The 26,973-nt window shown below is 50.1% G+C and overlaps 1 protein-coding gene across 4 annotated transcripts in view; it reads left to right on the forward strand.

Annotated features, from left to right (window-relative positions):
* Window positions 1-26,973, forward strand: part of UNC13A (unc-13 homolog A) — a 63,095-nt gene that overhangs the window by 19,429 nt on the left and 16,693 nt on the right. For 3 of the 4 annotated variants that reach the window (XM_059919752.1, XM_059919755.1, XM_059919753.1), the window contains exons 9-29: window positions 2,134-2,341; window positions 8,653-9,192; window positions 9,706-9,814; window positions 11,626-11,672; window positions 13,811-13,889; window positions 14,543-14,614; window positions 14,918-15,137; window positions 15,730-15,957; window positions 16,874-17,015; window positions 17,309-17,478; window positions 18,444-18,559; window positions 19,875-20,038; window positions 20,409-20,559; window positions 20,870-20,938; window positions 21,259-21,348; window positions 21,575-21,709; window positions 23,253-23,386; window positions 24,492-24,577; window positions 24,767-24,893; window positions 25,567-25,663; window positions 26,030-26,173. In XM_059919752.1, coding sequence (XP_059775735.1) covers window positions 2,134-2,341; window positions 8,653-9,192; window positions 9,706-9,814; window positions 11,626-11,672; window positions 13,811-13,889; window positions 14,543-14,614; window positions 14,918-15,137; window positions 15,730-15,957; window positions 16,874-17,015; window positions 17,309-17,478; window positions 18,444-18,559; window positions 19,875-20,038; window positions 20,409-20,559; window positions 20,870-20,938; window positions 21,259-21,348; window positions 21,575-21,709; window positions 23,253-23,386; window positions 24,492-24,577; window positions 24,767-24,893; window positions 25,567-25,663; window positions 26,030-26,173 — 3,128 coding nt within the window. Of the gene's footprint in view, window positions 1-2,133; window positions 2,342-8,652; window positions 9,193-9,705; window positions 9,815-11,625; window positions 11,673-13,810; window positions 13,890-14,052; window positions 14,059-14,542; window positions 14,615-14,917; window positions 15,138-15,729; window positions 15,958-16,873; window positions 17,016-17,308; window positions 17,479-18,443; window positions 18,560-19,874; window positions 20,039-20,408; window positions 20,560-20,869; window positions 20,939-21,258; window positions 21,349-21,574; window positions 21,710-23,252; window positions 23,387-24,491; window positions 24,578-24,766; window positions 24,894-25,566; window positions 25,664-26,029; window positions 26,174-26,973 lie in introns of all 4 variants that reach the window. The other variant, XM_059919754.1, reaches the window with a different exon arrangement.

Here is a 26,973-nt window from a genome sequence, read left to right on the forward strand (position 1 = left end):
AGTCCGGTCAAGGGCAATATGGTAGGCTATAAACCCAAATAATTGGGTAGAAAACAACTTGGTGAGAGGGGCGATTTGGTGATATTGACAAGTTGTCCCCAGTTTCATGATCCCCAACTTTAGGCCTTTATGGCTTCACAGTTTCACCCTGACGCCCACAAATCTGAGTTGCGGAAATTCACATCTGCTTCTGCCCTTGATGCCAGCGCTATCAGAGCGCAGCGCATCAGAAGGTGGCCATATGGCAGCGACAGGATAAAAAGCTTGCCGGTCACAATGGCTCAAGTCAAATGAGAAACCAGGAAACCAGAGCTACTTCGGTAAGGCCGGCTTTGCTGGCTAAAAATGAATTTAAGGTTTTTCTGAAGGCAAAATAGGGAATGAATCAAATAGCTAGATCTACATGAAGTATGAAATTAATTTTTTAACAGTTTACCACATTAAAATTTTTTGACCTATTCTTTTAATATATAGAAATAGACTCTATTAGTGGGAAAAGAATTAGAAAGTTAAAATCAAGCAAAAAAATTGGGAAAAGAGCAAAAATACTTAAAGGCATAAAAAGTACAAGCCACCCCCTTGGTGTTTAAAATCACCAGTAAATTGATACCATGGCCAAGCACACCGTGGGCTTCCCAGTCGGGTAGTTAATTTGGGGGATGCTCACTTCTTTTCAGCTCAATGGTTGTTTTCTAAATAAATTCAGTCTTTCCTGTTCCCACCACAGTCCCACATCCTTTGAGACTGTTTTCTTTTTCCTAAAAAAGAAAATCTGTCTTCCATTTACTAAGGAAAGCAAACCGAACTGAAACATCCTTTAATTCTTACTAAACACTTGAAGTTTGGCAACCCCTCCCTGTTCCATTAGAGTGATAGATTCTGGGCATGTGGTAGTCTTGCCAACCTAAGAATCTGATCTTTTTGAGGGAGGCAGCACCTTGGCAGAGCCCCTTCTTTGTTCCTGCGCATGTGAGTTCCGGGCTTGGGTCCCCATCCTCGGATATCAAGGAATCTCTGAGGGTTAAAGGGCATTTATATTCTACCTTGTGCTCTTGATTCTTCAACTTCCCCATGAGAGTCTGTGTGACTCCTGTTATGGGAAGCCTGATGGAAAACCCAATATTGTTTTCAGAGACCCTGGACTTCATTAAAAGTCCATTTTCACATTTGAGCCAAAAGACACCTTCCAATTTGTCCCTGTCCTCCTCACATTGTAGGACCTACCGTGGACCCCAGACTCTAGGTCCAGTTTGACCCACATACAGCAAAGCAGGGTTTTCACTTCCCTTCTTCTTTTTTTTAAATAGATCTTTATTGGAGTATAATTGCTTCACAATACTGTGTTAGTTTCTGTTGTACACTAAAGTGAATCGGCCATATGCATACATATATCCCCATATCCCCTCTCTCTTGAGCCTCCCTCCCACCCTCCCTATCCCACCCCTCTAGGTCGTCACAAAGCACTGAGCTGATCTCCCTGTGCTATGCGGCTGCTTCCCACTAGCTAACTATTTTACATTCGGTAGTGTATATATGTTGATGCTACTCTCACTTCACCCCAGCTTCCTCCTCCCACCCCGTGTCCTCAAGTCCATTCTCTATGTCTACGTCTTTATTCCTGCCCTGTCACTAGGTTCATCAGTACCATTTTTTTAAGATTCCATATATATGCATTAATGTACGGTATTTGTTTTTTTCTTTCTGACTTACTTCACTCTGTATGACAGACTCTAGGTCCATCCACCTCACTACAAATAACTCAGTTTCGTTCCTTTTTATGGTTGAGTAATATTCCATTGTATCTATGTGCCACATCTTCTTTATCCATTCATCTGTCAGTGGACACTTAGGTTGCTTCCATGTCCTGGCTATTGTACATAGAGCTGCAATGAGGACTGTGGTACATGACTCTTTTTGAATTATGGTATATGCCCAGTAGTCACTTCCTTTATTCTAAAGCCTATACCTCTATTAAAATGACCCAAGATCCTTCATTCCTTCTGGTAGATTCCTCTTCTTGGGTTAGCAATCAGTGAAGACCCCCTAAACCTGAGAGACTGTGTTGGCCTCCATTGCGTGCTCTCCCTCTCCCTCCCCTCCTCACTCTCTCCCCTCGCCTCCTCTCTCTTCCAGATGATGACCCTGACAGTGCAGTGGATGACCGTGACAGTGACTATCGCAGCGAGACGAGCAACAGCATCCCGCCACCCTATTACACTACGTCCCAGCCCAATGCCTCGGTCCACCAATATTCTGTCCGACCACCGCCCCTGGGTTCCCGGGAATCCTACAGTGACTCCGTGCACAGTTATGAGGAGTTCTCTGAGCCGCGGGCCCTCAGGTAGTCACAGTGGAGTGAAGGATTCGTGTGTGTGTGTGTGTGTGTGTGTGTGTGTGTGTGTGTGTGTCCAGCTCTATCTCCTGGAGGGGAGAAAGGAATAGGGGGTTGGAGGGAGCTGGGGGTGAAGGTAAGTGGGTTCTAGGAAAGCAGCATCCATACTTTCTTACAGGCAGTAAAACCTTTACCCAAAATCTTGCAAGAAAACTCCCCAAGCTTGATTAAAGGGGGTCTGCTTTGGCTGAAGAAAGAGACGGAAGTCAGGAAGCCCCTGAGAGGTTCCCCTGAAATAGGGGGGCTTTTTGGCACTCCGCTTAAAAGCCCCTGGTCCCTTTGTACTCTCTAACTGTTCAGGGGAGGAGGTGAAAGGAGGAAGAGATGAGCGTTAATAGGGGTGGGAGGTGAGGCACAGTGATGTTGGAAAGACTCCCAGCAAGCAGCTGGCTCGTGGTCCTGGGGTGGTCCTACCTAGCCCTCCTGGTGACGCCTGACTCTGTGTTCCTGACCAGCAGGCATGGGCACAGTGACCTGGGAGCTGCTCAGTCCAGCCACCATCACTACTCTTTTCAAAGTAGGCTGTCCCTAGACCGACCCCACAGGTGGGTCCCCTGGCTTGCAAGGGTGCAGTGTGTTGGTCCTTGAGCCTGTGAGACTGAAACTTGTGCCTGTTGCTGCCCCCCACCCCTCGCTGACCTGCTCTCCCCAGTCCTGGTTTCTTAACAGAACAATAACAAACATGATATTAAACAGGTTGGCTATTTGTAAAGCACTTAGGGTGGTGCCTGAAAGTGCTACGTAGTGACTGTTAGATAAACAGCGCAAATAGTAGTATTCGGAGCTAACTATGTGCCCAGCTCTGGTCCAGCATCTTCCCTTCATCATCTCATTTCATTCTCTGGTTGGGAGTATTATTGGTTCCATTTGATAGATGGGGGATCAAGGCACAGAGGGGTTAAGGCACTTGTCTGAGGTCACACAGCTGGTAAATCATCATAAAGACTAGTGTTTATGGTGAACCCACTGGGTGGAAAGCAGTGGCCTGGTGATTTTTTTTTTTTTTTTGATTGTTTTGATTTTTGGCTGCGCTGGGTCTTCGTTGCTGCGCGCGGGCTTTCTCTAGTTGCAGCGAGTAGGTACGGGGGCTACTCTTCGTGGTGGTGCCCAGGCTTCTCATTGCAGTGGCTTCTCTTATTGCAGAGCACGGGCTCTAGGCACGCGGGCTTCAGTAGTTGTGGCTCGTGGGCTCTAGAGCGCAGGCTCAGTAGTTGTGGCGCACGGGCTTAGTTGCTCCGCGGCATGTGGGATCTTCCCAGACCAGGGATCGAACTCGTGTCCTCTGCATTGGCAGGCAGATTCTTAACCACTGCGCCACCAGCGAAGCCCCGCCTAGTGGATTTTGTGTCATGGGTCTTCTTGCAAAATATTTGCTCCCCAAAGAATACATTTCCTCCATTAAAGTATGAGCAGGATGAAAATTTTGAGGGCTCTTTACTCCCTTGACATTGAACTTATACTGCTATTAATATGACCCCCCAAATCTCTTTGAGATATTAGGCTCAGTTCACACATACACCAGGGCCTCCTATTTGTGTGAGACCTTGCTATACCAGGTTTGGAGGTTAACCCTATAACTTAGGTCCAGGACTAGGCTGGGGTGAGCATGGTATGCTTGAAGTTGCCTCAAGTACAAAACTTAAGAGGGTGCCAAGAAACTCAGTCCTCAAGATAAATAATATATTAATACAATATTTTAAAAAATCAAAATGGATGCCAAAAAAATCCAGGAAAAAAGTATCACCAAAATGTTCCTTTGTAAGAGTAGATGTTCTTGTATGTAAGTTATACTTCAATGAAATTTCTAAAAATCCATGACTAGCAAAATATACAAATTTAAGTTAAAACATGATCTGACTCTGCACTTGCAGGCCTCAGCCTCACCTACCTCATTCTGATCCTAGTCCTGCTATATCTAGTGTATAAGCAAGAAAAATAATGATGGTTAATTGAGCACTTACTATGTGCTAGGTATTCTAATATGTCCCAAATAATATGCTTATTCTTTACACCAATCTTATGAGGTGAGAATTTACCTCTTCATCTCCCCATGGCTTTGTAGATAAGGAAAATGAGGCAGAGAGATTAAGTTACTTTCCTAAGGTCACACAGCTAGTAAGTGGCTGAGGCAGAATTTAAACCTTGTCAAGCAGGCTTCTGAGTCCACAGCCACAACGCCACACTGCCTCTCAGCCCTAAAAAAGGCACCTGGGGACCTGCAACGTTAGCCTCCCAAGGTCCTACAGCTGGACAAAAGTGATGTTCCCTCTACATCATCAGCAAAGGACTTCAACCAAGGAGACTGTCCGTTCTCTGTGTTCCCAGCAGCATCTCAGAATCACCCCCGTGTTACCCCACATTCAAAAATTCAGGGGCAAACTCGCTATTAAACATAGCTATCCAGGCTCCCGAATTGCAGACCTTCTCCAACTCTTGACGAAGAGGTTAATTATGCAAACAAGTGTTTGCATCTGGTTGAGATTTGGAGAAACCCTCAGAATCGCTTTATTTCTAGTGCAGTAAGAAAAGAAATTTTAAATGGTTTATCTTTGTGCCATCAAGGTAAATGAGCTTTCAGAGCTGTGCTGTCCAACATGGTAGCCCCATGTGGCTTTTTAAAGTTAAAGTTAAAATAATTAAAATAAATAAAATAAAATTTCAGTCCCTCCATCTTACTGGACACTTTTCAAGTGCTCAAGAGTCATGCACATGTGGCCGGTGGCTACTATGTTAGATGGTGAGGACAGAAAACATTTCCATTTGCCGTGGAGAGTTTGGGTAAAACATAATTTGAAGAAAACCTTCATAAGCCCCCTACTCAGTCTTTACCATCATCCAATATAATATTCTTTTGCAGGTATTTGAACAACTTTTATTTTGAATTTTCCTATGTTTTGTATATACCATAGAGAGTTTGGATAGTTTATAGATGGAATGTTTTAGAAGGAACTTTTTTAAAAGATTGAGCATTTTGGGTGCAACTAGAGATTATCATACTAAGTGAAATAAGTCAGAAAGAGAAAGACAGATATCGTATGATATCACTTATACGTGGAATCTAAAATATGACACAAATGAACTTATCTACGAAACAGAAACAGACTCGCGGACATAGAAAACAGACTTGTCGTTGCCAAGGGGGAGAGGGTTGGGGGAGGGATGGGGTGGGAGGTTGGGATTAGCAGCTGTAAACTATTATGTATAGAATGGATAAACAACAAGGTTCTACTCTATAGCACAGAGAACTATATTCAATATCTTATGATAAACCGTAATGGAAAAGAATATTTAAAAAAAGAAGGTATAGGGGCTTTCCTGGTGGTCCAGTGAGTGGTTAAAAGACCCCACGCTTCCAATACAGGGGGGCGCGGGTTTGATCCCTGGTCGGGGAACTAAGACCTCTCATGCTGCACGGTCGGCAAAAAAAACAATCAATAAAAAAGAAGAATATGTATATAGTATAACTGAATCACTTTGCTGTACAGCAGAAATGAACACAACATTGTAAATCAACTATACTTCAAAAAATGAGAAAAAAAAAAAGATTGAGCATTTAGTCTAACCTCTTTATTTTTTAGGTCCAAGGAAATGAAATGCCATACTCAAGGTAAAACATTTAGTGGCATAGGAGGGAGTAGAATTAGTCTTACCCTGGATTTATTCTAGCATTCTTCATTCAACTCCTTTGTGCTTGTGCTATCCTGAAAGCAAAGAACTAGATCCCTTTCCATTTGTATTCATGACTTCCTTATTCAAACTATCTTCAGAAGCACTCCTGTCTCCCTAACAGTTTCTCTTACCATTTTTGTGACTGCTACAATTTGTAAAGCATCATTCATTTGCACATTCAAGGTGGCTCAGACTTAAGCAATTACTGGAACAAAGTTTCAATGCACTGGAAACAGTTGAAAGGAGAGTAAGACATCAAATATTAAGAAAATATTAACTCTTTTAGTAGATGGAAAAGTCTTCTCTCTCAGAGATGAAAAGCAGAAGAGTGCCCATCTTACAGATAGGGAAACTGAGGCTCAAAAAGTGGCAACGAGTTGCTTGAGTCTCAGAGCAGGATGTGCACAGAGCTGCTCCCAGATTGGCTCCCATCCTGTGTGCCTGGCCGTGTCTTGTCCTTCTCTGGCCTTGGGTGTGTCTGTCTGTCCTGGGGGGGGAGTCTATTTATTCTAAGCATTCCTGGGGCGGAATGGGGGAGTGGAAAAGGAGGAGAACTCTCCACTCTCACCGTGAACAAGTCACATGGTGGGGAGGGGATGCAGAGGCAGAGTTCCCCTGAGAGTGACTCAAGCCACCATCCCAGGCCACCCTGGCCTTGCTGCCCAGTGCTGGATGATGCTGGGCCCCCAGAGGGACAGGCATTCCATCCCACAGGTCAGGATTTGACTGGAGGGAGGGACACAGCTGGACACACTGGCAGAGGGGAAGGGCAGGGAGGGTTTCCTGGAGAAATGTGCCTGGGAGCCAACACTTGAAGGATAAATGAAGAGTCTTAGGAGAGGAATTCCAGGCAGAGAAGACAGCTCAGCTAAAGGCTGGAGAGGCGAACGGGGCCAGATCATGCAGGGAGGCCCTTGGTGGCTGACTCGAGGACATGGCATCCAGGGGAGGCACCTGGGGTCAGAGCTGTGTTGGGCCCCAATGTCAGAGCTGGGGTGGGAGGAGTCTCGGGGACCACTGGGTCCCATGCCTGGGGCAGTTTACGTGGCACCCAGGGTCACAGATGGACACATCCAGGCCTGTGTGGAGATCCCAGTCCTAGGCTGCCCCCCTCACTTGGGACCCCAGAATGTGCTGGGGTGGACTTCGGGGGTATTCACCAGCAGAGGGAGTTTGGAGTCCTTTCCAGGCAAATAATACCTGCTGATCCCCCATCCCAGCTGTCTACAAAGACAGGCACTAAAAAGCAATCAACCATATACATAACTTAGCAAACAAGGACTAAAGGACTGTAGGAATCAAACCCCTGTTTGATTCCTACAGCATCCCAGGGACTGGCCAGGGAAGAGGGTCCCAGTCACTGAGAGTGGAGAAAGTGTTTAAGACAAGGAATGCTGTTTATTGAATGACTGAATGAGTGGTTAGAAGGGGGATGAGAGGTGGCCCATGTGTCATGCTGTCTGCCCTCAGGCAGAGACAGATATTTCTTCCTGGTCATGTCGAGTGTGATCCAGGGTGCATATAAGGAGCATATAATGTGGGTGGGCGTGGGCTTGACCTGGCTGGAGGGTGGGGGAGACTCACTCAAAGAAGTGCTATTTCAGTGGGCACCAAAGGATTTTTCCAGATAAAGCAGGCAAGAAAGGATGTTCCTGGCAGAGAGCACAGCAAGTGCAAAGGCCCAGAGGTGGGCACAATTTAGGGTGCTGGAGGGACAGCGAGGATGGATACTGATGTAGCTGGAGCAGGGGGAGAGAAGGGAGGATGGAAGGAGATGGGGATGGAGACGTTGGAGGATTTGGGCCACACAGGGGTGCAGAGCACGGCACAGAATTTTATTTCAAGGGAGCCGTGGTAGGGTTTGGAACAGGGGAGGTCCGTGTTTGGGTTTATGATTCCAATAAGCCCCTTTGTGGCTTCTATGCAAAAAGGTACTGTCCAGGAGAGAAGTGGATGTTGGGTAGGGCAGCATCTAGTGGAGATGGCGGAGCCTGGGCTAGGGTGGGGCCCAGGGTGCAAGGAAGTGTTTGCATTGCACGTATGTTTACAAGGTGGAGCTGAAGGGACCCGCCTCAGGATCAGCTGTGAGTGGAGGCTGGGGAAGGAGTGGAGGCAGGGAGGCCCAGGTCCCTGATGAACGGAGGGGGCTTGGCAGTGGGAGGACCAGGTTGAGGCGGAGGGTAGAGGGTACATCAAGAGACAGGGGCTACTATGTTTGTTTCAGGAGCACTAGGTCTCCAAGGGGGCTGTGGCAGGGACACTGATTCGGGGTCCCAAACATGTGGGTGAAGGCTTTGCAGCCTCCACAGTGCATGGATAGGAGTGGTGCACGGTAGGTCACCGATGATCACTAATGTCACTGATCTGGTTTTATTGCCTGCCCCCCAAGATGGTAAACGCCCCAAGAACAGGTGTTTTTGTCTTTTGTTCACGGCTGTGTTTCCCTGGCAGCCAGAGGAGCTCCACCAATGCTGGGAATCCAGGGAATGACCAATCCAGGGAATGACTGGGTGATGGAACCTGTGTGACCGGGGCTGGGATGGGCAGTGGGTCTGTGCCCCAGCCCCTGAGCCCTTGGCCCGTTCCTGTAGCCCCACAGGCAGCAGCCGTTACGCCTCCTCAGGGGAGCTGAGTCAGGGCAGTTCGCAGCTGAGCGAGGACTTCGACCCGGATGAACAGAGCCTACAGGGCTCTGAGCTGGAAGACGAGCGGGACCGGGACTCCTACCACTCCTGCCACAGCTCGGTCAGCTACCACAAGGATTCGCCACGCTGGGACCAGGATGAGGATGAGCTGGATGAGGAGCTGGACGAAGAGCTGGATGAGGACCTGGAGGACTTCTTGGAGGAGGAGGAGGAGCTGCCTGAGGACGAGGAAGAGCTAGAGGATGAGGAGGAGGTGCCGGATGACATCCGAGGCTACACTGAGCGTGAGCAGGTGGCCGTGGCCGAGCCCAGGGACTTCAAGCGTGTCAGCTTTCCACCCGCCACCCCCAGGAAGGAGGACAAGGCCCCAGCCGTGCCCACCGAGGTCCCCGACATAGCCAAGGTGGCCCCTGAGTCAGCCGTCCCTGAGGAGGCACCTGCAGCTAAGCAAGAGCCTCAGCCTGAGCCCCCCAAGGCTGAGGAGAGGTAACGGGAAGGGGTTGAGGGCCTGTCACAAGGTCACAGGGTCAGTGGTGCCATGATGGAGTCAGTGTAGACCTGGGGAATGGGGGGAGAGGTTGTCACAGGGTCCTGGGTTTATTGAAGGGATCGGGATGGGTCTAGGAGGTCAGAAGTGGCTCAGTGGGGTCAGAGGGGGTCAAGCAGGGTCATGAAGGAGTCTTAGAGGTTGTGAGGGGCTGGAGGGTTTGCCAGGGTTAGAGAGGTCACAGAAGCATCAGAGGAGCCCTCGGATAGGGTTACAAAGTTGCAGAGGGGCCAGGAAGGTGGCAAAGGGACCCAGGAGACCTGAAGGTGTCAGAGAGGTGATGGGCATGTGGGAAGGGGGGGGGGAGGATCACTGAGGCTGGTCAGAGGGGTCACAGGTGGGTCATTGTGTCTCCGAAGTGTCAGGGAGGCCAAGGAGGGCCCAGCATCACTCGGAGGGTGGAGGGTGGAGGGAGTGCCGGCCCCGGAGCCTCATGAAACCCCTTGCCTCAGTTTCAGGCCACGAGAAGATGAGGAAGGCCAAGAGGGTCAGGACTCCATGTCTAGGGCCAAGGCCAACTGGCTGCGAGCCTTCAACAAAGTGCGGCTGCAGCTGCAGGAGGTGAGTGAGAGCAGCAGTGGGCTCACCCCCAGCCTGGCCACGCCCAGTGCCCCACCCACCCTCATTTCCCCACTCCTTCCATGCCCCAACCCACTCTGGTCCTTTCCCTGGCCCTGCCCACACTAGCCCATGCCACTCATGAGCCACCAGGCCACGCCTACTTCACCACTCCGCCCAGCACCATGCCTCCATACATCCTGGTTCCTCTATGGCTCCGCCCACCCCAACCTGTTCCCATCTGTGCCCAGCCTGGCCCTTCCTTAGCCCCACCCACTCCTGCCCTGGCCCCAGCCCCACCATTCCTGGCCCAACCCCTGCCCAATCTGACTCCTCCCTGGCCCTACCCATGCCTGCCTACTCTCCCCTGCAACCAGCTGGCCCCACCAAGGTCTAGTCCAGCCTCCCCCAGGGCAGCCTGGGATTTCTAAGTGGGGAAGAAGGAGAGACGAACTGGAACCTAGAGCTGAAATTAAGCTGAGGTCATGGCTATGGCCAAGTTCAGCGGCCAGGTTCATGGATAGGGATAGAGGTTAGTGATAGGGTTATAGGTCAGGGTTAGGGTTATAGGTCAGGGTTAGGGCAGCAGTCAAAGATCAGAGTTCAGGGTTAAACTTGGTGATAGCGGAAGAAGTCAGTGCTTGGGCTCACAATGGGTGTCAGAGTTGGGGTTTGGGAAAGGTCTGAGATCTGGTCAGTATTGCAGAAGAAATTAGGTGAAAAATAGAATTAACGTCAGGGTCAGGATGACTGTTCAGATGGGCAGCAGGAATGAGGCCGTTCATTCACTCCTTCATTCACTCAACCTGCTCTGGGCTGGACACCAAGCAGTGTTATTATCTGGGGTGACCTTCCAAACTGGGGTGAGGCTGGCAGGAGGAGATCCTAAACAGACTCCCAAAGTCTTAGACCATCAATTATCAGAGCCACAAAAGTTTCAAATCAAATTTCTTATCAGTTGTACAGTAGAATTTTCTTTTACTATACAGTCTCATGGTTCTAGATTCAAACAGTAGAAGATACACTGTGAAAAATCTATTGAATAACTTTCACTAAGTCAACAAATTAAATGAAAAAGACAGCAACTACCCTTGTAATGGAACTAGCGATATGACAAGAAAAATAAACATGAGCAGGATCTCTGGGTTTCATAGAGGGGGCATAAAACTAATCCAAGTCAATCAGGAAGACTCACTGGAGGAGGTGACACTTAAAGTGAAGTGATATCCAAAGTACTTAAACAATATTTCAGAAGAAGGTGTCAGACCCTTCTCCCTGTTCCCCCCCACCACCATGCCACCCTTTAGTTGCATGGTAGGGGGTGTTGACTCTGGGTCCACACTGAGACCTGAATGATAGATGGAGGCTGGTCGGGTGCAGAAGGTGGGAGAGCATATATACAGGTGGCACCACTCAGGCAAAGGTCCTGGGGCATGAGATCAGATAATCAGGTGAGGCAGGGGGAGTTTAGCGAGTGATAGGATCTTATGGGTATTGAGCCAGCCCCTAAGAATCCCAGGACTATAGAGCATGAGCTCTTGTTCGAGATGATGTTAACAAATCCCCAATTTTGACAGACAAGGAGAGTGAAGTTCACTGAGGTTGGTGTCAGAGAGTATCTCCTTTCTTCTCATTTTACAGATGGACAAACTGAGGCCCAGAAAAAGCCAGTGGGCTCCCTAAGGACACACAGTGAGGACTAGGACCCAGGCCTCCTGACTCCCAACCCAAAGGGGAGACAGTTGTGGGTGTGGTACATGTGCTGCCCTGGGAAGGGGCAGCTACACTGACCATATCTGTCTTCTGTCCTGCAGGCCCGGGGAGAAGGAGAGATGTCCAAATCCCTGTGGTTCAAAGGCGGGTGAGTATCAGATCTTGGGGGTGAGGGAGAGGAAGTTTTGAACCCAGAGCCTAAGGCTGGTTTGCACCATAACCTCAGCCCAGCCAGGGCAGGGAGAAGGTCCATTTAGACAGGGGACAGATTGCACATGAGTGAAATAATGTAGCCACTGTAATAAGGCACTCATGACCAGCAGGAGCCGAAGATAGTAACACATTGAATCCTCACAACAAACCCATGGGGGGCCCACTACCCCTATTTTACAGATGGAGAAACAGTCCAGAGAGGCCTTGCTCAAGCCACTCATATAATTCAAGAACATTTCCCCCTAGAAATAAATGTAAGGTAAAGAAGAAACCCATTTACTGCACGATACATCTGCAACCCTGGAGTGAATTTTTTGCTTTGATTCTGCTTTTACATTTCTCAGATTATTGCTACAGTTGCTGGCTGTTTCATAACGATAGTTGTTGGTCTTACATGGAGCATATGTCATATCTAATTTCTTAAGTTATTGCTTTTCCAGGGTGTTTTTTCAGCACTTGTGTGGTGAGGTTAGGGGATGCAAAAGATATTTGTAAATTACACTAATGTTTTAAATAACAGCTGGAGAGCGACTGCCTTCCCTTGTACATCCTTTTCAAACAGAGACAGGGACACAGGAGCTGTGACTCCCAGAGGGGCAAGTGTCCCGTGTGGGGAGCCCTGGAAGTGGGGTCTGAGATGGGGGCTCCTGTGTGCATGATTTATACAGGAAGCACTCTCAAGAAAAGCCTGTGAGGGCTTCCCTGGTGGTGCAGTGGTTAAGAATCCGCCTGCCAATGCAGGGGACACGGGTTCAAGCCCTAGGTCCAGGAAGATCCCACATGCCATGGAGCAACTAAGCCCATGCGCCACCAAGTACTGAAACCCACGTGCCTAGAGCCCGTGCTCCGCAACAAGAGAAGCCACCACAGTGAGAAGCCCGCGCACCGCAACAAAGAGTAGTTCCTGTTCGCCGCAACTAGAGAAAGCCCACGCACAGCAACAAAGACCCAATGCAGCCAAAAATAAATAAATAAACTTATAAAAAAGAAAAGAAAAGCCTGTGAGGCAGGCGGGACCAAGTAGGAGAAACAGCCAAGCAGAGAGGTAGTTCAGGAGTCACCAAGCCTCTGCCTGATCCTTCAGGGAGCGCTGGAGCATGAATAGCACCCCAGGGCTTGTCCAGAGTCATTGGCTGCCAGGCGTCACTCTCAATGGCCACTGAGAACTTTCTGGAGAGGAGCCACACCTGAACCCTCTCTGGGAACACCTGCACCTCTCAGTAAAGTAGATTTGGACAGACCACCGCAGCATCTGCCACAGCCCTCATTCTGATTAGCCAGCTACAGCAAAGCTGCCAAGAGGCAACAGCACAAATACAATTTCCAGTTCCCTCTTTCTCATGGGCTTTGAAATCACTTCTTCCAGGATAGGCTTTAAATATACACAAATATTTCCAATTTTGAGCATAAAGAAAGATTTCATTGATATTTTTGCATATTATTTAGATTTGCCTTAATTCAAATGCTCATTCAACGTGGGCAACTGTATCATCTCCCCATTTCTCAGATGAGGAAGTTGAGGCCCAGTGTCTTCATTTCTTAGGGCTGCCATAACAAACTACCACAAACAGAGGGCTTAAAACAACAAAAATGTATCTTCTCGCAGTTCCTGGAGGCCAGAATTCCAAAACCAAGGTGTTGGCAGGGCCACACTCCCTCTGACTTCTGTAGGAGAGAATCCTTCCTTGCCTTTCTAGCTTCTGGTAGTTGTTGGCAATCCTTGGTATTCCTTGGATTGTAAACGAGTCACTCCAATCTCTGCCTCTACTATCACACCACTGTCTTCTCCCTGTGTGTCTCTCTTCTTATAAAGACACCACTCATATTGGATTAGGAGCCCATCCTACTCTAGTATGACCTTGTCTTAACTAATTACATCTGCAATGACTCTATTTCCAAATAAGGTCACATTCTGAGGCACTGGGGGTTAGGACTTCAATGTATCTTTTCGGGGGACACAATTCAACTCTTAATACCTGGGGAGATCAGGTGTCCTGCCCAGGCCTCAGGAGATGCCTGTTGGAGGAAGGGGAACTTCCCTGGGCCCTTGACGTCCCTGGGTGTGTTTTGCAGCCCTGGCGGTGGTCTCATCATCATCGACAGCATGCCAGACATCCGCAAGAGGAAGCCTATCCCACTCGTGAGCGACCTGGTGAGCGCCTGTGCCCTCCCCTGCCCAACCAGAGCAGCCCTGCCACAAGCAGTGCTCAACCTGTACAACTGCCCATGGCAGAACTGGGGCTGGGGACTGGCAAGGCATTCTCTGGGACTAATGTGATCTCATTTCTACCCTGCGTGCTGCATGGACACTTCAGGCCATGGTGAGTGATGGCAACCCAGGCCCTTGAATCTCCTCCCGAGACCCCCGCCCCCCACTGGGATCTTCCAACTGGTCCCCATCCCATGGGTTCTGGGGAGGGGACCTTGCCATGTCCAACAGTTCACGGGTGGGGAAGAGAGCAGGTGACTCCCCACCTTGGTTCATGGCCTGGCTGGTGCTTTCGCTCTGTGGCTGTTGACCACGGCCAAGTGCAGTTCCCCAGTCTGGTCCATGGTGGTGGGGAATGGGTGAGTCAGAGGTGTGGGGCTGCTCCCTTTCCAGGGTCTCTTCTAACCTGGAGCCTCTGTCACCTCCCAATTCTTTTCTGGTTCTGCTCCCGCTGCTGTGACCTGTTTCCTATTTGTGGCTGTGGCTTGAATCCGTGGCTGGCGGCCCCAAACCATGGCTGGGGATTCTGCTCGCGGTGACAACCCCCCGGGTGTCAATCGATCCCTCTGACTCCCTTGGTGACTTCCCTATTCCAGTCTCTGGTGCAGTCCAGAAAAGCAGGCATCACCTCGGCCTTGGCATCCAGCACTTTGAACAACGAAGAGCTGGTGCGTGGGGCACCTCCCCCTCCCCAGCTTGGAGGGTGGGCGGGGTTGGGGGGCTCCCGGAGAAAAGGAAGGGGGTGGGGCAGAGACAGGCACTCCTCGCTTTCCAGAATTCCGACAACGCAGCCGCCAGCGAGCACAGTCTGTGTACAGGAACCCGTGGATTCCGACAGTGTGGGGCGGGGGACGGACGGGGACTTTACCATACTCAGAACGGGACGGGGGGCGGGGGGAATGAGGGCGGGGCAAGCCAGTGCCCCCAGGTTAAGGCTCTACGCCCATGTCGCATGTCCTCCCTCCCCGCAGAAAAACCACGTTTACAAGAAGACCTTGCAAGCCTTAATCTACCCCATCTCGTGCACGACGCCGCACAACTTCGAGGTGTGGACGGCCACCACACCCACCTATTGCTACGAGTGTGAGGGGCTATTGTGGGGCATCGCGCGGCAGGGTATGCGCTGTACCGAGTGCGGTGTCAAGTGCCACGAGAAGTGCCAGGACCTGCTCAACGCAGACTGTCTGCAGCGTGAGTGCCGGGCTCCCGCTGGAGCGGAGACGGAGGGGCAGGACTGTTAATGGTTAGGGGGCGGGGCTCTGACGAGGAGGAGGGGGCGGGACAAGGGGCGGGGCCGTGGGACGGGGCGGGGCCGTGGGACGGGACGGGAGCGACCGGAGGGGAAAGGAGAAGCGAGAGGGGTCCTAGAGGGGTGGGGCGGGACTCAGGGAGGAGCTAAACTGTTCAAGGGGCGGGCTTAATGGGAGGCAGCGGTTTCTATGGAGAAAAAGAGGGTTAGGGTAAGGGTTAGTTCAGAGGTGGGAGGGGGCTCAAGTTGGGGAGAGGAGTCCGAGGAGGGGAGGGGCTTGGAGAGGGCAGGGTGTCGGAGGGGAAGGGGACTCACGCGGACTGGAGGGGCTAAGACAGGGGGTGGGAACTTTAGGGGGAAAGACCTGGTTGGGGGAGGATTCAGAGAGCAGGTAGGTAGCTCTAGCTTTGGGGGGACGATTCACCTGAACCCTGTGTCCGTGGCAGCAGATGAGGAAGCCCTGGAGCGGGAATCAGGGCTCTCGCTCCTGGGAGGGAGTTCTCTGTGTACAGTGACGGCTGTCTTTGCGCGCAGGGGCGGCGGAGAAGAGCTCCAAGCACGGGGCGGAGGACCGGACGCAGAACATCATCATGGTGCTCAAGGACCGCATGAAGATCCGGGAGCGCAACAAGCCCGAGATCTTCGAGCTCATCCAGGAGATCTTCGCGGTGACCAAGACCGCGCACACGCAGCAGATGAAGGCCGTCAAGCAGAGCGTGCTGGATGGAACGTCCAAGTGGTCGGCCAAGATCAGCATCACCGGTGAGGCCGCGGGGGGGAGGGGGAGGGACGGCCACGGGGGTCCCTTCTTCTCGGCCCCCTGTGCTCCCTCCCAAGCCCCTTCCTTCCCTTTGCTGCACATATTTGAGCGTCCCCGTGACTTTCTCATGTCGGTGTATATGCGTTTGTGCCCACAACCTGGGCATATATGCCTCCAAACTTGTTTGCATGAAACTATCTGGGTGCATCTCGCTTGGTAGCCCCCAGAACAAGACCTCAAGAAGAGGAGTTGAGGGCACACAGTTTATCTGGGAGGTGAACCCAGGAAGCCCCCAGGGGTATTGGGAAGTGAGACCAGGAGGGAATAAGCCCTACCCAGGGTGCCACCGAGCAGGCGAAGCAGTGGACACCTAGGACCACTGGGGGACATTATTGACCTCCCAGGGCTGAGAGGTCCTTCCCAGGGGTGGGGGCCTTGTGGTGTTTATCCATTCCTCATCGTCATTGGGATTTCCCTGAAAACAGACTCCAAGATGAGGATTTCAGGGCAGATGGGTATCCAGGAGGTGGTCCCAGGGAGTGCCAGTGGGAAGTGGAGACATGAGTTTGAGAGCCGGGAAGTAAAGAGCCCTGCAGAGGATGCCAATGTCATACTGTGGGCAACTGGGGGCTCAATCCTGCTGGGGACCTTAGGGGGACACTGTAGAGCACACACCCGAGTGTCCCACCCCAGGGGTGACCCTGGGGCACCTTCATATTCTTCATTGGGTGAGGGTTCCCTGGCTGTTAACTCTAGCAAGCCGAGCATGCCCAGTGGGTGTGTCCATGGGCTCCTGTGGCCAGAACAAAGCCCTCAGTCCTTGTCACAGGTGTTCCCTGTGGAGCCTGTGACAGTGTCTGTTCTTGGCATGCCTTGCTCCTTGAGCCCACATTTATATTTGTTTTGTGTGTCTTCCAGTGGTCTGTGCCCAGGGCTTGCAGGCAAAGGACAAGACAGGATCCAGTGACCCCTATGTCACCGTCCAGGTCGGGAAGACCAAGAAACGGACAAAAACCATCTATGGAAACCTGAACCCCGTGTGGGAGGAGAACTTCCACTTGTAGGTGTCTGGCTGGGCCCCCAGCCCCCTAGATGGAGCTCCCTGTTGGAGCAGCTGAAGGGTGGGCTTCAAGACACCTGCCCTGGGACCTCCCTGGTGGTCCAGTGGTTAAGACTCCGTGCTCCCAATGCAGGGGGCCCGGGTTCCATCCCTGGTTAGGAAACTAGATCCCGCATGTGACAACTAAAGATCCCGCATGCAGCAAAGAAGATCCTGCGCGCCGCAACCCGGCACAGACAAAAAAAAAAAAAAAAAAAAGCCCCCTGCCCCAACCTCCTCTTCCCCCCCTGCAGTGAATGTCACAACTCCTCGGACCGAATCAAGGTGCGTGTCTGGGATGAGGACGATGACATCAAATCTCGCGTGAAGCAGCGGTTCAAGAGGGAATCCGATGACTTCCTGGGGCAGACGATCATCGAGGTGCGGACACTCAGTGGCGAGATGGACGTGTGGTACAACCTGGGTGAGCAAGGGTGGGGTTCTGCAGGGGAGAGGGGAGGGGGTCCCAGGAAGCCAACCAAAGTGGGGAGCCCAGCTGGAGGGGAGAGACAGTGTCAGCAGGAGTTAATCTAGGAGCCCAGTCTAACAGAGGAGGCAGAGTCTGTGAGCCCAGTCTGATGGGGGCAGGAAGCACCAGGCTGAGACGGTGAGCAGAACCCAGGACTGTCTTATTTCGGTGTGGGAGAGTGAGGGAGGGACAGAATCTCCATATCTCATTCTGATGCGGAAGGCAGGAAGCAAGACCTGAGGACCCTAGTGTAAGGAGAGAGGCACAGACCCAGGAATCTAACCTAAGAAAGGAGATTGAACTTTGAGAATCCAGTCTAAGGGAAGAGGTAGAGTTTGGGATTCCTAATCTGAGAAGGGAGCTACAGACCTAAGAGCCCTGTCTAAGAATGATGAGGAGAATCTGTGAGCCCAGTCTGAGGGCAGAGGAAGAACCCAGTCTGAGATGGGTGAGCAGAGTCTAGGAACTTCTTAGTTCGGTTAGAGGAAATCTAGATATCCTATTCTGATGGGGGAAGCAGGAAGCAAGACCTGGGGATCCTAGTCTGAGGAAAGAGGCACTGACCCAGGAATCCTGTCTAAGAAGATGAGTAGACTCTGGGGAGCTTGATCTGATGGGGGAGGCAGAGTCTGGGAGCACAGCCTGGGGAAGAAGCAAGGCTCCTAGTCTAAAGAGGGAGATGCAGACCAAGGAAATTAATCTGAGTGAGGAAGAAAGATCTGGGATCCTAGTGAGATGGGAGAGACAGGGCCTAAGAATTCTAGTCTAATGGGGGAGACACAAGTCTAGGAAGCCAATCTGAGGAGAAACACCTCGGCCTTAATGCAGGGAGTCTGAGAGGGCTGCAGTTACGCATATGTTAAAATAGTCCAGGGCTATATTGGGAAGTTCTGACACTGCCATGCCTTTCTGCCCTGCAGACAAGCGGACTGACAAATCTGCTGTGTCGGGTGCCATCCGGCTACACATCAGTGTGGAGATCAAAGGCGAGGAGAAGGTGGCCCCCTACCATGTCCAGTATACCTGTTTGCACGAGGTGAGGCCCACTGCCCCACCCTGCATTTGAAGTTCACCTTTGTCTCCCACGTTACCTCCACTCACCATTCCTGCCTGCCCTAGCTCCTCCTTCCTCTTTCTGACCACACCATTCACATTCCCCTGGGCCTCTGAGACTGTCCCCTATGCCATTCTCTGTGCTCAGAAAACTCCTCCCCGTCAGTCAATGTCCAGCTTCAGGGCCCCCTCCTCTGGAAGCCCTCCATGACCTTCAGGCAGACTCTCACTACAGAAACCCAGGTCTTCCAACTGTCCCAGCCCTGAACACTCAGGGTTAGGTTTTGTGTGCCTGGGTTTGTCTCTTCCAGCTGCCTAGGGGTTCCTGGAGAGAACTCAGTATGTTGAATGAATAAATGATTGGATGAATGAGTATTGAGTGAATAAAAGAATGGGTGGAAAGATGAAAGGATGGGTGGATGGATGTGTGCTTGATCTATTGGAAGTATAGATGAGTTGGATGCGTGAATTGGGGGTAGTTGGATAGATGGATGGGTGAATAGATGGATGGACAGATAGATGAAGTATGGAAGGATGGATGGATGGATAAATTGATGGGTGGATAGATAGGTGATGGATGGATGGTTGAATGGGTTGATAAGTTAGATGGACAGATTAAGCTGTGGGTAGTAGATGGGATAGATGGGCGTGTGGTTGAATTACTAGACAGAAGGATGAGTGGATAGGTGAATTTGGGGGTAGTTGGAATGGTGGGTAGGTAGGTTGGTGGATAGATGGATGGATGGAAGAAAGGGTGGGTGGATGGATGTATGGTTGAACCATCCACAGGTGTATGGATGGGAGAATTTTGGAGTAGTTGGGTAGGTGGATGGATGAGTAGATGCATGGACAGATGGATGATGGCTGGGTGGATTGATGGTTGATTGGGTAGAAGGATGAATTATTGGATGGACAGGTGAAGTTGCGGGTAAATGTATGGGATGGATGGATGTGTGGTTGAATTACTGAAAGAATGGATAAAGTGAACAGGTGGATTTTTGGGTAGTTGGATTGATGGGTAAGGGAGTAGATGGTTAGAGGGATGGGTGGGTAGATGGGTGGATGGACAGATGGACAGATGGATGGGTGTGTAGTTGAACTATTGGGAGGATGGATGAGGGATAGCTGAAATTTGGGGTAGTTGGATGGATGGACGGGTGGTGGACGGCTGAAAGGGTAGATGAATGAATTAATGAATAAACAGATAGATGGATGATGTAAGCTGCCCTATACTTGGGATCTCTGACCCCCGGTGTCCCCTTGCACTCTCTATGACACCTTCTCCCTTGTGGTGGCAGAACCTGTTCCACTTCGTGACAGATGTGCAGAACAACGGGGTCGTGAAGATCCCAGATGCCAAGGGTGACGACGCCTGGAAGGTTTACTATGATGAGACAGCCCAGGAGATCGTGGACGAGTTTGCCATGCGCTATGGCGTCGAGTCCATCTACCAAGCCATGACGTAAGGCTGCAGGCTGTGGTGGACATGAGGACGAGGTGGAGGAAACTGGGGGGAGGGGTGGTTACCAAGTGGACACTGGCAAATCTGGGGTGGAAGGGATTCTTGGGAGGAGGAGCCAGAGAGGAAGTGAGTGTGGTGGGGGTTATGTAATTTCCCTGGAGGTTAGACAAGTGCCATTGCTGGGGGCTAGAGTGACAAGGATGAGAGCTGGAGATAAGAGGCAGAGATAGGGCAATTCAGAGAGGAGACAAACTCAGAGGACAGAATCAAGCAGAGGAAAAGGGGACAGTTTGGGGGGTTGTGAGGGCTGTCTTAGAGGCATTCTGGGGGCTGGACACCAGACCCAGTGCTTCCCATTCCCTCCTACCAGCCACTTTGCCTGCCTCTCCTCCAAGTACATGTGTCCTGGGGTGCCTGCCGTCATGAGCACCCTGCTTGCCAACATCAACGCCTATTACGCGCACACCACCGCCTCCACCAACGTGTCTGCCTCTGACCGCTTCGCAGCCTCCAACTTTGGGGTCAGTCCCAGGGGTGGGGGCCTGGAGATGAGGGAGAGCTTGACCCTGTGCTGGTCACACCTCGTGTGATTTCCAGATTCCCAATCTGGACCTGACTTGCTGTGTGACTTTGCACCAGTCACTTCCCCTCTCTGAGCCTCATTTTACCCCTCTGTTGAATGGATGTTATGAGGGGTCAGTTCAACAGCGGATGGGGTACACATAACGTATAGCAACCACTTAGCCAATGTGGCAGCCACCTTTAGCTGCTACACTTGATCCCCAAGTGCCTGCTTTCATCCAACCTTCTCCTCCTCCTCTGCCTCCTCAGAAAGAACGCTTTGTGAAGCTCCTGGACCAGCTGCATAACTCCTTGCGGATTGACCTCTCCATGTATCGGGTGAGAAGAGCATGCATGATGATTTGCTCACCCCAGGCATGTGTGTGCCTGGAGGGGACAGCTGCCAGCAGGCATGCACATGGCAGGACCCATCTTAACATGTAGAATGTGTTCCTCTGACACATGTACACATATGTGGGCAGCACCTGCCCAAAAAGTTTGGTGTATCCAAGCAGACACCCCCAGTTACTTCAAGGTGTTCTCAATGACCCCTAACACACCTCCTGAAACTTGGAGGCTCTTGTGTCTCCCCTAAAACGCTGTCTCCCATCATCCCCCGGCCTTCTTCCATAACCCCACCTCTCTTCTCCCTTCCATAGAATAACTTCCCAGCCAGCAGCCCAGAGAGACTCCAGGACCTCAAATCCACGGTGGATCTTCTCACCAGCATCACCTTCTTTCGGATGAAGGTTGGTAAGGGGACTCAGTTCCATTAGCTCTCCAGGGAGGATACTCCAGGACTGTTAGCTCCTAAATGAGTAACATTTCTCCTGGAAAGCAGTGCCCTTTCTCAGTGACCCTCTGCTTTCACATTGCTACAACATTTCCTTAAAACCAGCTCCACTTGTAGCCACTTCCTGGGTACCCCCTGTCCCCACTGTGCACACCCATGCCCATGTCACTTCCTCCTGCCAGGTGCAAGAACTCCAGAGCCCACCCCGAGCCAGCCAGGTGGTGAAGGACTGTGTGAAAGCCTGCCTCAACTCCACTTATGAATACATCTTCAACAATTGTCATGAACTCTACAGTCGAGAGTACCAGACTGACCCGGTGAGGACCCCAGATGAGGCAGAAGGGACTAGGGGACTCCAACCAGACCCTGGTCCAAGTCCCAGATCTGCCCCTTCCCAAGTGATTTAAACTGTTCTGGGCCTCAGTATCTCCGCCTGTAAAATGGGGTCATAAACCCACATCTCAGGATTAAGGAGGAGATTCAATGAGATACAAGCTTCAGCTGAAACATAGTTAAATGCTTAGCACCTGGTACACAGTAGGAGCTCAATAAATTTAGTTTTAGTTAAACTTAGTTGAGTCCGGCATAATACAATGTGCCTAGAATAGAGTCCCTGTTCAATAAATATTGAGTTGAATTGAATTTCTTCAGTTCAGTCTTGAACTCAATTTATTTGAGATCTTTCAACACGCTGTGTACACATATAATGTCCCAGGATTGTCAGTAAGGTTTCCAGGAACTTATACTCTATTAGGAGGGAAAAACGTATAAATTGGAAATTTACAACCTGGGGTGATTAGCACTGGAAGGGAGGAATTGCAAGAGGCTGTGGGAGCTGAGCCCCTTCCTCAGCTTGGGCTTCAGATAGGAGATAACACGTAAGCTGAATTCAGTTCAATTTTATTTCATCCTGTTCATTTACATTCAGTTGAGTTGAAATCAAGTCGTTCTTAACTGGGTTGAGATGAAGTAGATTAAATTGGGCTGGGTTTAGTTCAACTATGATCAGTTTAGATCTATTTATTTCTGTTTGCTTGACTTAAAATTGCTCTAGGCTAATTAGTGAGCATCACTGAGTTGGACTGAGTTGACTTTAACTGAGTAAAAATGTATTCATCTCCATTCAGTTTACTTGAATTGAAATTGTTCTTGACTGGGTTGAGTTGGCTTGAGTTAGGATGAGCTAGGTTGTTGGATTAGGTACTGTTGAGTTCAACTGAGTTTGGTTGAGTTGGACTTATTTCAGTTGAGTTTAACTACTTTCATTTCTATTGATTAACTAAAGTTGGATTGAGGTGGCCTGAGTATGTTAGGTTGAGATAAGTAGGTGGAGTTGGATTGGCTTGACTTGGGTGGAGTTGAATTAGATTACATTGGTTGGGTTGAGTTCAAGTTGATTTATTTCCGTTATTTTGATTTAGATTGATCTTGATCTTGAACAAGTTGATTAGGTTCAATCCAATTGGGTTCATTTGAGTTTAATTCAATCCAGTTAAGTTTAATTCCACTAATTCAGTGTAATTGGCCCAGTTCCACTGAATTAACTCTGAAAACTGCCATCTGTTAAACTAAGTGGTCCTGATTTGCATTCATTTCAGTTCTGTTCGGTTTAGCGGGCTTGAGTTTGTTCAACTAAATTCAGTTCCATTCAGTTTTATTAGTTGAGCCTAATTAAGCTTTGTTGAGCTGTGTTGGGGTCAGTTTATGTGAGTTTAGCTCCTTTTCATGCAGACCTCACACCTGAAACTTACATATGTTAATGGAGCCCTTCCTCACCAACCTCCTGGCCCTCAATAATGAAATGTCTGAGCTCCCCACCCCTGGATCCTTTGTGGCCAACATCCCCACTGTTCTTTCCAGGCCAAGAAGGGGGAAGTTCCCCCAGAGGAACAGGGCCCCAGCATCAAGAACCTCGACTTCTGGTCCAAGCTGATCACTCTCATAGTGTCCATCATTGAGGAAGACAAGAATTCGTACACTCCTTGCCTCAACCAGTGAGTTCTGTGTCTGTGCAGTTAATTATCTGGAGGTCATCATGAATGTGTGTCACAGTTTTGTGTCTTGTGTGTAAAGGCAATCATATCTAATTACATATGAAATGTTGTATATGTGGGGGCAGTTGTGGGTGTGGCTGTGCATGGATGAAATATGGCATAATTTGCAAACAAACAAAATTGTGTGCATGTACACAATCACTGGTCTAATCAGACATGTATTTTGTATGTGTTGATTTGTGTAACTGTGCACATATGTATGTAATTATATATGTGTCTGTAGGTTCATAAATAACAATAGATCGTGTTGTTCAAGTATTTACTATGTTCGATACTCTACTAAATGTTTTGCATGTACATCACATATATATAATATATAATTTTGTGTATAGTTGTGGTTTATGGATTTAATTGTTATTTGTGTACAATTGTGGAATGTACTTTAATGTGCAATGTTGTGTATTGTGTAATTATGTGTGAATGTGTGCACAGTTTTGGTTTGTGGCTTTACATGTCTGTAGAATTTTCGCCTGTGTTAGCTGAATGAGCTATTGTGTTTTACTGCTCCCTGAGGTGAGCGCTAGAAAGGCTCCTGTCTCTGGGGTGCCAGCACCTCTTGGTTACTTAGATATTGAGTTAAGATGAGGGATTTTGGATGGATGGACCAAATGATGGATGGATGAATGGATGGATGGACAGATGAATGGAGATGTACGGATGAATAGATGGATGGATGGATGGACAGATGGATGAATGGATGGATGGATGGATAGATCGGTGGAAGGATGGGTGGGTGGATAAAGGAATGAATGCAGGGATGGATGGAGAGATGGACAGATGGGTGAACAGACAGATGGGTGGGTGAATGGATAGGTAGATAGATGGATGAATGGGTTAATGAGTGAATGGAGGGATGGGTAGGTGGAGGCTCAGAGAGAAACAGGGCCCCAGTGCAGAGTCACTCGGCAAGTCAGTAGCTATGAATGAACTTGAATCCAGATCCCTTGCCTGTCCCGCACTACCCTCTGGGGCTGGGAAGGCCAAAGCATCCTGTGCCATCTGGCTTCTGTCTGCCAAGGTTTCATACTTTCATGGCCTTCACCAGGTTTCCCCAGGAATTGAACGTGGGTAAAATCAGCGCTGAAGTGATGTGGAATCTGTTTGCCCAGGATATGAAGTATGCAATGGAGGGTGAGTCCTCCCACCCCTGTATCTCCCAGCCTGGCTACAGCAGGTAGCTGTGCCTCAGTGTCCCCTCTAAGGCTGTGAGTGCCCTGGACCCTCATACCTGAGGCCATCAGTGATGGCCAGAGTGGGCACTACCAAGACAGAGAGTGGCAGACCCTCCCGGCTAAGCTGCCCCCTTGCTTCCCCCACCAGAGCACGATAAGCATCGCCTATGCAAGAGTGCTGATTACATGAACCTCCACTTCAAGGTCAAATGGCTCTACAATGAGTATGTGGCAGAGCTTCCTGCCTTTAAGGACCGAGTGCCTGAGTATCCTGCGTAAGTCCTGTGCCCTGAACCCAAGCCAGAACTGTAGCGCTGACAGCTAGACTGAGGTCCAGGGTGGGAGGGTTGACCTCCTCAGAGTTCCCTGGGCATCAGGGGCACAGGTGGGGTACAAACCCAGTGTTCTCCGTTCTCAGTCATTGGACTATGGACTCCTATAGCCAGACAATGAATGATCACAAGTATCAGGAACCGAGCTGAGCAGTCCCACTTGTCTTTTCTCATTTAATCCTTTCACCAATTCAAGGAGATGGGAGTGTTGTCATTCCCACTTTGTGGATTAGGAAATAGAGGATAAAATGCTGAAGGATTTGCCCAAGGCGATGTCTAATTAGTGATGGAGCCGGGATTCAAACTCGGGATGTGTGACTCTCAGGGCTTTGTTGGAGAGTGGGATGATGGTCACCATTTACCAAGGACCTACTGTGTGCTGTATCAGGATCTCAGAGAATAAACCCACTTGCCCAGGGGCAGTTTATCCACCAGGATTTCCACATGTCTGGGCCTTGCTCTGACAATAGTCACATCCTTCATTTCAAGGATGAAGCAGCCAAGGACTCGTGCAGGAGGGGAGCTGGGGAGTGGCCACCCAGGCCATAGTGTGAGTTTGAGCAGAGGGTTAGGGGGACAAGAGACGGCAGGGCCCCATCCCGTCTCGCCATTCCAGGTGGTTTGAGCCCTTCGTCATCCAGTGGCTGGACGAGAATGAGGAAGTGTCCCGGGATTTCCTGCATGGAGCCCTGGAGCGAGACAAGAAGGACGGGGTAAGAAGGCTGATCCACCACCAAGGTCCCGGTCTGCTCACAGTGGCCTCACTACTTCTGGGGTCCATTGGGATCCAATTTGGGGGCCAAAAACTGCCCTTGGGATGAGGCCAGTCTCTGAAAGGTGCCAGCCATCTTTGTCTTTTTCACAGTGTTGACGGTCTTTTGTTCATCCAACAAATGAATGACGGTTTATCAAGCCCCACCCCTCCCCCCTGTGTCCGCCTCTAAGTTCACCTTGCACACTGTCCATCTCATTATCATCCCAGGGCATTCTGGCTCTCTCTGTGGAGAGCAAGAGGGTTGGGCTCTGGGAACTGTCTGGCTCTGACCTCTCTCCTCCCTCCTGTCCTCCTCCCAATGCAGTTCCAACAGACTTCAGAGCATGCCCTGTTCTCCTGCTCCGTGGTGGATGTCTTCTCCCAGCTCAATCAGAGCTTTGAGATCATCAAGAAACTTGAGTGTCCTGACCCCCAGATCGTGGGGCACTACATGAGACGCTTTGCCAAGGTTCGGGAGCATGGATGGGGTCCAGGTGGGGGATGGAATAGGGTCAAAGTTGGGGTTGGAGTTGAGGTTAGGATTGAGGTCAGAGTCAGGGTTGATACTGAGGTTGGGACTGAGGTCAAGGTTGGAGCTGGTGCTATCACTGGTATTAAGGTAGGGGTTGAGGTCAGTGTTGGAGTTGGTCATGCCATAGTGATTGGAGTTGTGGTTGAAGTTTGAGGTTGGGATTTGAGGTTGAGGTTTGGGTTGAGGTTAGGGCTGGTGATGTCATTGGGATTGGAGTTGAAGTTGGGATCAGGGTTTGGGCTGAGGTTGTGTTTGAGGTTGGGATTTGAGGTTGAGGTTTGGGTTGAGGTTAGGGCTGGTGATATCATTGGGATTGGAGTTGAAGTTGGGATCCGGGTTTGGGCTGAGGTTGAGTTTGAGGTTGGGATTGAGGTCAGGGTTGTGGTTAAAGCTGGAGTTGAATTTGGAGCTGGGGTCAGGGTTAGAGGTGGGGTTGAGGTTGGGGTTAGTTTTAGGGTTACTATTAGGACTGAGATTCTATTGGGCATTGAGGTTGGAGTGAATGTTAGGATTTATGGAGAATGCGGGTGAGTGTTGGGGCGAGTTTGAAGGTTGGGACCATTGGCCTGGGGTTGAGGTTCAGATGGATTGACTTTAACCTGGGGTGAAGTTGAGGACTGCAGATAGGAATTGGGATTCCATTTGGGACTGAGTTATGCTTGTGTTTGGGGCTGGGTTAATGTGATTGTTGGTTGCTCTTGAACCCAGCTTTAAAAAGAGCTGGGTCTATGTAAAAT

Source organism: Balaenoptera ricei, chromosome 3 (genome assembly GCF_028023285.1).
Source record: "Balaenoptera ricei isolate mBalRic1 chromosome 3, mBalRic1.hap2, whole genome shotgun sequence".
Classification (NCBI taxonomy): domain Eukaryota; kingdom Metazoa; phylum Chordata; class Mammalia; order Artiodactyla; family Balaenopteridae; genus Balaenoptera; species Balaenoptera ricei.